At 37.5% G+C, this 14489-nt stretch overlaps 1 protein-coding gene across 4 annotated transcripts in view; it reads left to right on the top strand.

Annotated features, from left to right (window-relative positions):
* UTRN (utrophin) overlaps positions 1–13191 on the top strand; it is a gene marked incomplete at its 5' end in the record, with an annotated part of 335751 nt that extends 322560 nt beyond the window's left edge. For 2 of the 4 annotated variants that reach the window (XM_084203642.1, XM_084203641.1), the window contains 4 exons: positions 5380–5488; positions 6940–7026; positions 9672–9694; positions 10326–13191. In XM_084203642.1, coding sequence (XP_084059768.1) covers positions 5380–5488; positions 6940–7026; positions 9672–9694; positions 10326–10334 — 228 coding nt within the window. In that variant the 3' untranslated portion in view covers positions 10335–13191. The remainder of the gene's footprint in view (positions 1–5379; positions 5489–6939; positions 7027–9671; positions 9695–10325) is intronic. The other 2 variants (XM_084203643.1, XM_084203644.1) reach the window with 2 other exon arrangements.
* Positions 13192–14489: the final 1298 nt, after the last annotated feature.

The following is a 14489-nucleotide window of genomic DNA, read 5'->3' on the forward strand; positions in this document are numbered from 1 at the left end:
GACAAGTATGCCTTACTGTGCTCAAACCCAGACTTACTGCCTTCCATGAGTCAGATGTAGTAGGGGATTTAACTAAGCCAAGAAACAGGCTACATAAACCAGGTATTAAAAGGGCCTAAGTAGCTGCTGTGGATCATACTCTCATTACAGGGATTAAGGTATTTGCTGTTTGTTTCACTGGCTGACTTTGTCAATTTTCCAGGCAGGTTTGGCTCAATAGGATTTAGATGCCTCTGTTCCATTGTTCCAATGACTTCCCTACCCCTCTAGGAGAGTAAATTTTTTTGTTGCTACTGTTATTCTAGCATTCTAATCAGTATTTGAGTAGCTGTAATATTTCATAGGAAAGATAGCAACTGGTGTGTTGTTAATAATAATTTATAAAGTAATGATCTTGGGATATGTGGCCAATACTTGGTCTTTCAGAGAAGGCTTTAAAGTCTGCAAAGAAGCATGGTTGAATAGAACAGAGAAGTTCTGCCAAACCCACAGTTCCTTGCAACTTAGTGCTTAGAGCAGAGACTTGTTCACCCCTTAAAACCCCTTTTTTTCTTTCCCTAATGTAGCTGAGGATGATCTCGCAATTTTGTAACCTTTTTGGAATTCTTACACCATTCTTAGTAACACCTTTAGGGTATACATTTTTGTTGTGATAAAATGTATGGGAGAAGGGACAGTAAATTGTATCATTTCTGCCTTTGGAATTTTCTAGGCATTCTGCAGCTTTTGGGTTCAGATAGGGTAAAGCAGAATAGAGGTGACATTTTTCAATATTTCGGACTGTTTACAACTCATTTACTATATACTGTTGCTCTTTTGCTTTCTGTCCACATTGTCCTGTCTCTGTGGGAGTCATGCCATGCTTCTGATTGTTCCAAATATTATTTCCTAAGGTCTTTGTTTCTACTCTGTCATTTAATAAAGTGGCTCATACAGAGTCAAGTATATGAGAAGATCTGCATTATTTCTTATATAACCTGTCTGTGGCTTTTCAATGTGCCTTTCTGTACATACCATTACTTAATTTACAAGCTATTTCCAGAATGTTGGGGCTACTCCCCGATGGGGATTCAGAAAGTATAAATTATTTAAATTTTCTGTAATGTTCTTTGAAATTTATTTTGACATTGATAGAATTATGAAGCAACACTGATTTCTATTACTGCCCCCTTTCTGAAAAAAAATAACCACTTTTCAGCATGTTTGTTGCTCTGTCAGCTTGGCCGCTACCTTTTGGGACAGCATTTATCTCTTTTCACTGCTTGGGGAAGGACTTTATTGGAAGCCTATTTATATTTTTTTGTTTCTTTTGCTTTTACTGACTGTCCCAGTTATTTTTAGGGGATGAAAGGAATACCTTTTCTTATTAATGAGATGGATGATTTGCAAGAAAGATACTCTTAAGTCTCAATTTCAAAATATATAACAACAATATAATTACTAGTATTAGAGGACACAACTGTCTTACATCAATATCTTTGCCATGGCTGGCATTTCATGCCATCTGTTTGTCTATTCTATCAACAGCAACTCTCCCCATTCCTCTTCTCCACTAGCCTCCTGGCTGGTGTTTTATACCACTGAGTATAAAATACTGGGACTTTTTTTTTTTTTTCTGCAAAAGATTGGAGCGAGCCTGTCTACACACAGATATGGGGGTAGAGAGTTAATGAAATTTAGAAACTTTCATGTAGTAACTGCTTAATCTAGATGAGAGCATTCTAGGACATTCTTTAGAGAGCACCTTCAGCAGAAATATGCATGCATCCTCAGTGCACATTTGTCTACTTCAGGTCACAATTCTGAGGTTACCATACTATTTTTATTTTAGCAAGCCCAAAGGATTGGTAACTGTCACAGAAGGTTGTCGGTTTTGTCTGTCTGATTGATTAGGGTGCCAAAGAGGAAGGTGAAACAGAACTGGCATGTGACAGCTTTGATACCAACATGTTAATCAGACAGAGAAAACACAAAGAATCCATTCTCATTTTCCTTTTTTCAGCCTTTATAGATACTGCATTTGCAAAGTCAAAGTGAGACCTATTATGAAGGGCATTTAAAGTCTGCTTAGATTTTTCTCTCTTTTCTCTGAGCTACTGAGTAGAGGTGTCATATAGGATTAGATATTGAAGTTAGTGGGAGCTAAAATCATCTGTCAACAGCTGTATGATCAGACAGAGTAAACAGGGGCTGCAACTCTCTCTCCAGCTGGAAGCAGAAGGGCTTTATCAGAAGAGTGCAGGAGAGTTTGTTTCTTTTGTAGTTGGAAGAAAAATTCTGGAGCAAGAAGAAACATCTGTAATGAATGTGGTAGTAAAATTGGCATTTTTGAGGTTTCTTGTGATTCAGACTGGGGACACTGAGGTTTAGTTTGGTTTTTACCAAAAGCAACAGAGGTCAAGGAAAGAGCAGGTATGTCTTAGCTGTCCATTAAGCCACAGAGCATTTCAGGCTCTTCTTGACACCAGCAGGACACCAGCAGGAGGCATAGTGAAATAAGGCATTGTAGATTAAAACTGGTTGCAAAAAATATCTCCTTTGAAATGCTTAAAAAACTGCTGTAATACAGAAACAAACCAAGACTTCATCATTTTCTGGAGAAAGACTTATTTGTCCCTTCATATCTTTGCTTGGTTTTACCTAAAAAGAAGTTTGAAAACTCCCTGAGACTGGAGTGGAAACCTCTCCCTCATTCCTAGAGAGGCATGCTCAGTATCCCTGCTTTTATTTCTTTTAAGAGGAAGCAGCAGGTGTATAATAACATCTAGAGCTATTTGCTTTTGGTTTCTGACTTATGGGCTCTCTGCTGAGTTGTCTTGAATAAGGATACACAAACTTCAGGATGCTTGAAGTGGGTTAGGATGGAAGTGCTCATATTTTGTAGGTGTTATATAATTGGAGTCAAATACAATGTGATTTTCTACTGTTATTTTTCTCAAGTTCTTCAACAATAAAATTGTTAAATCATGCCATATCCTCAACTGGTTTGCATTGAACATTTTCCAGTATCTGATTATTATATTAAGGCAATTACACCACTATGACAAACCTTCACTTTCTGCTCCAAACCCCACTCTTCAGCTGCATAACAATACTGTTCTTAATTTGGAAGAAGAGTTTGATTTGTTTAGGCTTTTCTTTTTTTTTGCAGTCACTTAAACTATGCAGTTTATCATTTATTAGTGTATTTAAATGAAAACAAAGTAATCAAGCATTGCCATCTGATTAGAAGATGATAGTGTTGTGGATTTTGACTTGTTTTTAAATCCAGCTGCAATATTTCATTCTGACTGCTACAGCAACATATGGTACATCAATGTAAGGTATTCCAAGTATATTTAGTTTTCTCTCAGGTTATCCACTGACAGTCCTTGTGCTCTGCAGTGCTCTTCTATCACTTACAATAGAACAAGTGGTACCTTGACTAACTCATCACCTGAGTTTGTAGGCATTTACTGTCTATCAACATGAACTGTTGACTTTGCAGTGCCTCACTCTCCTTGGCTGAGCCTAGGTATTGCTGTGCTGCAGTTTTTTATGTCCAGCACAGATCTTCTCATTCACCCTCATTCATCTGTGCACAATTTATTCATAGTTGCTTCTTGAACAGGGACAGAGGCAGACTGTCCCACTCCAGGTGCAAGTTTGCATTTTGGATTATTCACATTCTCTCTGTTCATCTCTTTGTGGGGTGGGCAATCAGTGACTGCTGCTGGAGTTAGTTCTCTTGTTCTGTATTGAAGAGACTCTTCACCTGTGGAGAATTTGCTTCCTCTCTTTACCACTACAGCTCTAGCATTTCAGACAGTGATTCCTGGCAATACAGAATTGCCTGGGTTAAGCAGTCCCAGGCTTCTCTGATTTAAAATCACCACACTCATTTTACTTAGACTCTTTAGCTGGATTGAAGCCTGGTACTGAGCAGCAAATGACTTAACTACCTGATAGTAATTCACTGTTCACAGAAGTGTCTTGACAGTGAAATCCTCCTCTGGCTTAAAAACATTTCAATTTTTCTTTGTCTCCTATGCAGACTAAAATTTCTTGATTTATTCTTTAAGTCCAAGCTGGCCTTTAGTATTGTCGTGCTGAAAGAGATAAGATTTAGAGGAGTTTTACTGAAGGTTGTTTTTGTTAGGTTGGAAGCTATCTCAAGAAATTGAGTATTTCAGTTAAGGCTGTGAAGTGCAAAGGAGCAAACTTGTGCACAAATTAACAGTCATTCTGTATTCTAACTCTGCATCAAGTCTCATAGTTGTTTTAGTTACTTGCTCATTTTCCAAAGGATCTTAAAAGCAATGATCTTTTGTACTACTTCAGTATCTGCTTTTGATAGATTTACTTAAATAACAGCTTCTTAAGCTGCTCAGAAGTAATCTCGTGATTTGCAATCAAAAAGATAAGTGAGAGCAGCAACAATTTTCTTTAAATCTACCTCAGATGTAAATATTATTTCACTTAGTTTTTTTCAGAATAATCACTTCTGGAGTTCAAATACTGTAGTACCAGTTTCTTCCTCAAAGGAATTTTTAGAATAAGAAAGGAAGGAAAATAAGGGAAAAATGCCTGAATAAGGTCCCTTCCAATATTTCTGAGCTGCTATGGCCCTTTCTTATTTTTTGTTCATATATGTATATTTAAATGTAATCTCAAACACACACATGGTTACAGCTAAACGTAATATTGATTTCCATGATTCTTCAAGTGAATTTAAGAAGTCAGATAAGCTTCTTTTCAAAGGATATAAGTTATTTCTCATAATTTTCAGGAGTTTATGTGGTACAAATTCCTGCAAATTTGGTGTCATCCACAAGGTTGAGAAGCAGCATCAGCAGGAATGATGGCTGGCTACCACTTTTTGGATTTAATGAAGTTATTTTGAATCTGTCTTGAGTGTTCATTTGATTCTGGAGTTCTACAAATCTGTTCATAATTGAACAGTTGTTTCTAAGCATGCTTAGTCATCGTTGTAAAGGTTTTTATGGGTCCTGTTTGTGTGTGTACATGTGTGTATATACCCATGCAGATAAATGCAACCTAAATGATCCCATTGTGGAGTCTTTCTGCAGAGCTGGATGGGGAACCTGGACATACTGTGTGTGTTGTATGTTACATTGTGGTTTTGTGATGCAATAGAAAGTTGTTTTTAACAAGACCATCAACTGGGAGTCTTTAAGAGCTGTTCCTAGGTCTAGATTTTCTATTAACAAGATTTTTTTTTTTTTTACCCCTCATTAGTTGTATAGACTTAAGCCAACTTTGAATAGTTTGGAGAACAGACAAGAACAAGCACATAAAAAAAGAAATGAACAAGATGGCTGCAATTAAATTATGTGGATACAAGTAACCTAAATTTGTGTCTTCTTGTCTTTACCGTAGCCCGAGTCAGACTCCCGGGTCAATGGCGCCTCTCCCTGTGCTTCGCCCCAGCACTCTGCCCTCAGCTTCCCGCTGGAGCAGGACACAAGCTCGCAGTTCCATCAGACAGGTGAGTCTTCTGATCAGATCACGTGCTCATGAGGCCATAGGTGACTACTGGATAGGTTTGTTGGCACCTTCTGGACAGATTTGTAAATCCAAAGGAACGATCTTTGCGATGCTTCTGCTCCGTGCAGCTGGAGGTGTTGCTTCCTCGCACTTGCCAAGAGCTGCAGTATCCTAAGAGCCCAGGGGATTCTGAATTACACACTGTTCTCAATAGACTCCTTGGTTCCAGCTATTCTTACCAAGTGAATTTACTGGGCAAATCCAACCTCACTGAAAGGGGAACCAGACTTCATTGGACTGAAGTAGCCAAGAGCTGTTTGTCCTCAGTACACACATGGACCCAAGTAATCTGTCACTTACAGGACCAAATGTCCAAATCACATCATCTACACTTAGTGTCTGCTTTATAAATTTTTGTGTAACCTCTGCTTATCCTGGTATTTTGATGTTCCCACTCCCAAAAGGTTCACATCTTTAAGAATAATTCAATATTTATGGGTACAGCCTCTGCACATAAAGGGATTTCTTTCTCTCTTGAAAGATTATTTTAGATTCTCTGGTATCAGAACTCATTGATTTCACCGTGAGTTAGCAGAAATAGCTACAGACCATTGCATAGACAAAAGTAAGGGAAAACAGAAAATATTTTTCTCAAATTATCTTATCTACAAGTTCCTCCAGTTTCTGTTTTTAAGCCTTGTATTATAGATTAAATATTGTTTCTGTAGAAAACAGGAAAAATATTCTCTTGCGTACTGAACATTTTTCATTCAGCATTAACCTGTGTTTTTACTTTATCTGGAAAAACATGGAACTTGAGTCTGATTTCATGCAGTATGAAAGATGCTGTCCAATAAAACTGCCAACAACACAGCCAGTTATGTTCCCTAACCATTCTCTTGGCTAATTTTAATCATCATATTTCAAAGAGATGGCAAGGGGGGTTTTAGCACTATTGAAATGGCTGGTACTTATGGAATAAAGACCATCTGAAAGATAAATGTTGGGATTTTTTTCAGAGAAAAAATGGTGTATTGATTCTGAAAGTTACATGACAAATCCTCTGCAATTGGAACAGAGTTTTAGTAGAGTAGCTATTGAGCTTAATTCCCTCATCTTGTAATTTTATTTATTTTAACTGTAAATGTTTATATACTGTTCCTTGCTGGCAATTTCTAGTTAAGTCCTGGATGCAATGGCTAAGTTTTAATGAAAAAGAAATGAGTTTGACTGCAAATCAATAATGTAACTTTCATGTCCTCTCCCAAGGCTGGCAATTATTGATGATAGTTGCTGCACATAACAAAGGTTTCAGGTACCTGTTTTCCTGTGAAATATAAAGGAGTAATTAACTGAAATGTTGGCTAAGAATGCCTTTTAGAATATTGTTGTCCTTTTTTTTTTCCTTCTCCTCTTGTTGCAAAAATGATTTTTTTGTTGTCGCATCTGCAGATGACTTGTTAGTTCCACCTCATGATACCAACACAGATCTAACAGATGTTATGGAGCAAATCAACAACACATTTCCAGCTTGCTGCTGTAAGTTTAACAAAATTTGTCTCTAAGAATCATATTGAATTTGAGGTGGTCTTTTGAAAAAAAAAAAATTATTCTTGTGGTACTGACTAGGAAAATAAATGTCTCTGAGGAGATTTCTTGTGTAGATATGCAAGCTGTATAATTCTGTCCCTTACAATTCCTCAATGGACACTACTATTGAAGGTAGATAAACGCTCTTGTTTTAAGTGGAATCAATTCACTATAAGAAAAGCCTGTAGCTCAATGTGGAATTTTCAGCAGTGCCCAAATAAGAGGAAAGACATCTAGAATGTCACTAGCTGCCGATGAAAACCTTTTGTGGAACTTAAGTGAATGCAGATTCAGAATTTCCATATGCAGTTTTTGTAATAAAGCCTGAAAAAAAAAATCCTTAGACTAATTACTGAACTAGTTATTAAATAGACCAGAGGAAATCTGTGAATGCAGCACTTAACACCTTTCCCTGCTTAAATGCATTGGAAGTTGATATTTTATTCAGTGTCTATTAAAAAGAGATCAAAAGGAAAACCAGCTTGTTCCTATGCATGTCCTGTATCAGCTGACATATATTTCCACTGATCCTCCTTCCAGTGTCCCTGCACTTGCAAAAGTGAGAATCTATCTCATGTATTATAGTGGGTTTTGTAAAATACATTTATACATATGCATGTCTTTCTCTATATATATTTGCAGCTCTTTTGCCTTAGAAAAACAGTAGTGAAAACTTTGATATATTCTCAAAATTGTTGAAAGATTCAAATGAAATGTAATAATAATGATCGGTTTTAAAAGGCAGGAGTCAGAGAGCAGCTGTTTTTGACCAGTCCTTTTGGAAGCACCAAGACTCAACTCTATGCTATTTTATAAACTCTATGAGCCCTGTTAAAAGCCCCCTTTTATCTCTTGAACACACATTGCTGCATCACAGAAGATGCACCTTGCATGTTTTGAAAAAGTAAATGAGGTTCTAGGAAAAAAGGTCTTGTTTCAGCTATCCTTTTTTATTTTTGATGAGTTCAACAATTCAGAGCCCCTTGTTCTGCAAATTAAGGTTTTGATTCTAAGGATCATCTCCATTTGAGGTCAACAACTAGTGCAGCTGCCCAGCACACCTCCAAGATGTGTTTGTATACAAATCAGAATAAAATGCAACTCAAGCATTTGTCCTTGGTTTGGAAAGTTACTGTCTTGCTATATGACCATACAGCTACATGGTCATTTGGCCCAAATGAATTTAAAGGAAATTGCATTGTGTTAGGACAAGCTTGGTAATGATGGCTGTTATCCAGAACTGGAAAACAGAAAAAAAATCTGATTCTGTGAGCAAACACCTTGAACAAGACAGGAGAATCTGCCTGTGAAAACCATGGTGAAGTCTGTCTGAGCATTTAAGATTAAAAGAAGGCACAGTTCCAAATTTAATGTGATTTTTCCCCATAGTCAGCTTAAACCACCTTACCCCAATTAGTAGGTGCTACTTATGTTTGCTCTCATTCAGTCATTCTATAACATCTTTTACTTTGAATTAAATTTTTTAACTGTCAGATACATATCTTAAATGTTTTAGAAGCCTGGAATGAGGATTATTAGTCTGGCCTTCCCAACAAAGTGCATTAGACTCTGAGTTTTGCTAAGGAAGATCATGACAGACTATCCAAGTCTACCATCTTTTCCTGTGGCCATTTGAGAGGGATCTGTTTTCCTGGCTGGACAATTGTCAAATCTGTTCTGTAGGACTCTAAATTATGTAGATTCCATGGACTCTCTAGGCATCACAGTATTCCTAACCTTAAACAATAACATCCTTAGACTCTTTAATATATCCAAGCTCAATTTTTTCAAAACAGCCTTCATGTGCAACATCTCATTTCCAATTATTTTAAAAAAATAAATAAAACCAAACCAGAAAGTGAAAATCTTCCTTCACAACCTCATCTTTACTTGTCTCTTCTGCCAGGGCCACAGCCTCCATCAAGGAGTTACTAGCATCTGAGCCTTATGCAGATAATTTTTATCCCGTTTTGACTGTTCAACAGAGATAGTAGTCTTGCTTATTTGTTTTTATGGGTTTCAGGTTATAATTAATCTTGAAATCCATCTTTCTATTTATGTCAAATATCCTTTATAAAGCAATTATTCATATGGTAAGGTCAGCAATACTTACAAGGGTGGATTTTTTTGTTTTGTGGTTTGGGGTTTTTTGGCTCTTTTTTTTTTTTTGCCCTTCAGATCCACTGATCATGGACATAATGCCCCTTTTTCCTTCCTTATTTATGTCATTGGTCCTCAGAAGTAGGCAGGTGTACCACACTGTGCAGAAGTCTTGTCTGTGCATCTGAGTCATGTCCAGAACAGAGAATTTTTAACAGATGATACTGAAATACATCATTCAAGGGTTAAGATATGGCTACAGATGGTGAATATGAAACAATTCATATTAACTATATCATTATAATGCTATAAATTTGTTTAAAGTAGGTTTATGAAGAATTAAAATGCAACACATTTCTTGTTAAATGTTTAGTCTTTTAAAGATGTCATTTTTTAAGTTTTGTAGTATGTGTTTTTCTGATAATAACTTTGGTTTTAAGTGCAAGATGTGCAGAATCATGTAAATTTCTAACCTTTTTTTTTTCTATTTGCAGCAAGTTTCACTGGCAGACCACAGGTATGAGACACGTTTACATCGGCATTGGAAACAAAGTAAAGCAAGTGAAAAGTTCCATTAAAGCAAAGGGGCTGGGGTGGCTTTTTTCTAGAGGTCTGTTTGGGAGCTAGACTGATACAACAAGAAGGCCAGATTCCAGAACATCAGAGGTAATAGAAAATTTCTGCTAGGTCAGGCACTGTCACAGGTATTATGGTTCTGCAGGTCTGTGCTGCTGTCCAGATGGAACCAGCTTGCATTTATTTGGGCCAATGGGTTTAAAGCCAGCAGCAGCTTGCAATATCAAAGCTGGTTCTTGCAAAGATGTCCATATGTCCTGGTGCCCACAGCTCCACTTTCAGGAGCACAAGGATCAGGAGCCACACAGCACCTTAGGCATTAAATTAAACTGTCTGCACTGAATAGGCAACCGCTTCAACAAGGTCTTTAAACACTGCAGTTTTGTCAGCTTAGATTTCTTTTAACTGTTTGCAGCAGTTATTTGCTGAGCCTCAGGCCAATATCAGTAAATTTTTAAAATAGAGGGGTTTTGTAAGATGACATCACAGTCCTGGGCTGACTGAGCCCAGGGCTGGTAGAGGTTTCTGTGTGTGCCGACCTGTGGTACTGACGTTGTTTCTCGTCACAACAGGCCATGTGAGGTGCTCCTGGGATGTCAGCCAGTGCTCGTGGCACGCAGCACAGCCCTGTCCTGCCTCTGCCGGCCGCGCGTTCGCTCATCGCCAACCTGCACGGGACCCCGGGGCACGCCGTGCGCTCCCACCGCGTGCTCCACCCCAAACACTGAACACCCAAAGACAAGGATGTTGTTTTTATAGTATCTTTTTGGTTTTCCTTCTTCCCTTTCTATGCAACTGTAAATTAACGAGCAGTGGAATATTTGTCACTGATTTGTATAAATATACAGCCAGGGGAAAAGGGGCAGGGGCTTTATATACGTTCTTTTTGATAATCGTAAAGAGAACCGCATAAGGAGTTTGGAGCAAAACGTTACGTTCATACATTCCTTTCAGCTCTTTGCTTTTGCATTGTAAAGTACATATTAGTTGTATTCTCACACATGTAATATTCTGTACTGATTATTTGTATGCTAAACATCTGACCACACAGATTTCAGAATATCCTTGCATTGTTTTCAGCACTGGGATATGAAGTTCCCATAATCTGCATTATTGTTACTGGTTAACAACAATTGTCATTAGGTGCAAGATACAACATTTTAATTCAATTAAACAAGGTAAACTCTCATTTCAAGTAATAATTAGCATCCTCATGTACCTAAGTGGTATTTTTAACTTCCTTTTTGTTATTTCCAGACAACACTCCATTTGGAGGATTATTTTTTTAAGCTTTACTTTACTTTGAATCGGGAGATAGCTAAAAAGAGGACTTAGATGATAGCTTAAGTTGGTTTTAGTAAGAACTAAGTTAATGTAATCCTTCCCAACTTTGTTCAGAGACAAAGCTTTGCTGTTCCCTGCTGGGCCAAACTTGCTTCAAGTTTTGGAATTTACAGTCTATGAAGTGAAGCTCATTTCTGTGAGATCCCTTTCTTTTGTCTGCCTCTTGGAAATGAAGAGACAATTAGAAAGCCCTTTCCAATACTATTAGCAACAGAACTTTCTCCAGAACTGCAGTGCACGTAGATGTTATCATTTGGCATTGTAATCTTGCAGATCATCCTTATCTTTAAGATAATTTATTTATTTTATTACTTTTGATAAGGATAATTATGGGAAAGTATGTTACTGATCATCTGATCTCCAGTTTAAAGATTATCATCAGAGATTTTAATGCCTTCACAGAGTTTACAATGCTGCATGGACACTTGCTTTAATTCTAGGACAACCTTTAATTGGTAAAACTGCATGCAATACCTTTCATGTATAGTAAAGAGAAACAGAGCTGTGTTGTTCTTAATTATTACTGAAGGAAAAAAAAACCCTATCTTAAAATGGTATTGAAAGAGGTGTAAAATTCTCTACTGCTACTAAAAAAAATGCTAGGGGACATTAAAAGAGCGGGTCAGGAATTTCTAGTGGCTTTGTGAAGTTTTGCCAGCCAGACTGTCTTGCACCCACAGTATTTACTCCTGAACTGCTGCTGCTCAAGGAGTGATTCAGGCACAGTGTTGACCACCTTCTACTGTTGGCACCAGTGCCAGTTCTTTCTGAACCCTTTGGCAAGTTATTTAACCACTCTGCCTCTGTTTTCCCATCTGTAAAATGGGGATGATAGTGCTTACCTCTCAAAGGTGATGTAGATTTGGCATTTTTACAGAGCTTTTCAGATGCTAAATAAGTATTAGTCTTGAGCAAGTGGAGCAAAGCTATCAAGGTGAGAAGAGAAGATGCTGGCTCCTATTAAAATGTAATGTAGTTATTCTGAGAAGAAAAACCCCATATTTTACAGAAGAGGAAAACCATGACCACCTTTCTACCTCAGACCTATCTTCATAAGTAGTATTGGAAATAGCTTTACATTCTGTTCTCTGCAAAGTACTTGGCTTTTATCAAGCTACATATTTCTCTAGGCAAAGAATCTTTAAAAATACTCCCAACATAAATATAAAAAGAAATCAGTAGTGAATTTGGTGGATTTTATTTTTGTTCTGAATATGAGGTTATGTATAAAGTTGTTTTTCTGCCTGTGTTTGTATGCATCCTTTGTCCTCTGCTGCCAAGTAAATGCTGCTTCAAACACTACATTGTAACATTCTTCCTCTGAGACTATAATAAATAAAAGGAATATATATTGCAGTAACATGAGAAAAAGTATGGAATTTTTCCAAATTTTTTGGGCTTCAAGGAGGGCACATCTCATTGCTAAATGCTGAAAATTTCATTCTGAAGATTAACATGAGCAAGCTGTGGTAGTCAATTTCTATGTCCTAGTTATTTCTCTGTGTGGTTAGAGTTTATATAAATGAGATTAAGCAGTAGTTTTTTTCTTCATAAATCTTGCATATTTTCTCTAGTTTTCCATCTTGAGTGATTTTAGTCTAGAATCCTGCTCAGTTTCATGACAGATAGTAAATCTGATAGCTGAGAAGCAGACTGCCTTTTTTTTTTATTTAAAATGTTGTGTATATGTATTACAGAACAGCAATAATGCATGAAGCCCTGTCAAATAGGAGAACTGTGAATTAGTCTTCAGGTTTTTGGTGCCTTTCAGTCAACATGCTCAGCTGAACCACAGCATTTGGTATTCAGCAGCACAAGGTAGAAAATATACTTTCTGACTTTCAGGTATTTGCATTAATGCAAGTTATTTTAATGACTGTGTTAGAATTGCTACACTTAAAGGAGAAAAAAGTGTGAAGTCCTAACAACTCTGTTTCCTTATCATAACTAAACAGTTGGCACTGCTTTAATGTTTAGTTGTTGGGTTTTGTTTGGACCTTATTTTTAAACTCTAACAAATGTCAAGTATAAGTGTCAAAGTGATGACCTTTTCCCTCAGTTTGTGAAAGGATAGTTAACAAATAAGTTGTAGGAAAATATTATTATTTATGTAATTCAGCAGTTAGCAAAGAATTTAACTACAGAAAAAGTCAAATTAAGTCCTGTATTTAGAACAATAAATGTGTCTTAAGATGAAGAGCCTACTAGATTAAAGCACGTATTAAACCAGACAACCTATCATTTAAAAAGAAATAAACATTTTACTTATATTTTTGTAGAGTAGGAGGCAGCAGAAGAGGGAGGTAGAGCTCAGTACCAGGGCCTGACTTTGAGAATAATTCATGCAAATGCTCCTCTCTACAAGTTGCACCCTGTGTGCCTCGATTGCCAAGGCAGCAGGCACCAGAGTTCTGTGATGCTGCCCCCTGTAAGGAAGGTTCTCAGCTTCAAAAGTCACCCTTCAGTGCTGTGCCCCTGACGTGGGCAGCAGAATGGCAGCCACAGGGCTTGTCCCAAGGGCGCTGGGGACAGTGTGTGGCCACCTCTGGTCCCTCCATGCACAAGGCAATGGTGGGCATTCTCTCCCTTCTCCACCCAACCTTTACCTTCAAGCACTAACCAGCCTCTTGTGCTGTTATTTTGTCAGGCCCCATAAAGCCAACGTGATACTTTTCATGAGAAGGATTATGTCTCAGTCCAAAATACACATCTGTGCAAAACATCAGGAGGGACACCCTCCTGCTCAGCCCAGAATGGATGGCATTGGTTGATAGCATATCAGTTTAAATTCTCATTAGAAAACACCCTTAAGCTGTATTATTAACATGTCAGTTCATTTTCTCAGAGAAGATGTAAGATTGATGCATCTAATTAGAATCAGAGGGTAGAAATCCTTCTGCTATTGGGGCTTCATCTTCAGGGGAACATTCACAGTGAAACAATCATCTTAGTATGGGTGGTATTATTTCTTTTTAGACCAAGAAAAGGCTCTTCACGTGTTCAAAACCAAGATAGATTATGGGACACCAGCCCTGCTAGGTTAGAAATACTGGACACAGACCATCAGTATGCACATGACAATTTGTGGCACCTCCCCTGTCCTGGGTCAGGGATTCTCTCCTCTGTTCTGTTATTTCTGCAGTTGGGGAAAAAACAAACAATACAACCAACCAAAAAACAACCCCAAAAAGCCCACCAAATGACAAAATTTAAAAACCAAACAAACCTAAATTCAGCCAAATTAAAAATACACTATTGTAATAGGCAAGTTTTATATTTATGCTGAAGACCAGAATATTCTTTTAAGCTTTTCCAGTAAAAATTACCCCTTGGGAAAGAATTTGTTCATTAGAAACATATATTTTGTTCTCTACTTTAATATGGAGTTTCCC

The sequence above is a fragment of the Fringilla coelebs genome (assembly GCF_963513975.1).
Source record: "Fringilla coelebs genome assembly, chromosome: 3".
NCBI lineage: Eukaryota > Metazoa > Chordata > Aves > Passeriformes > Fringillidae > Fringilla > Fringilla coelebs.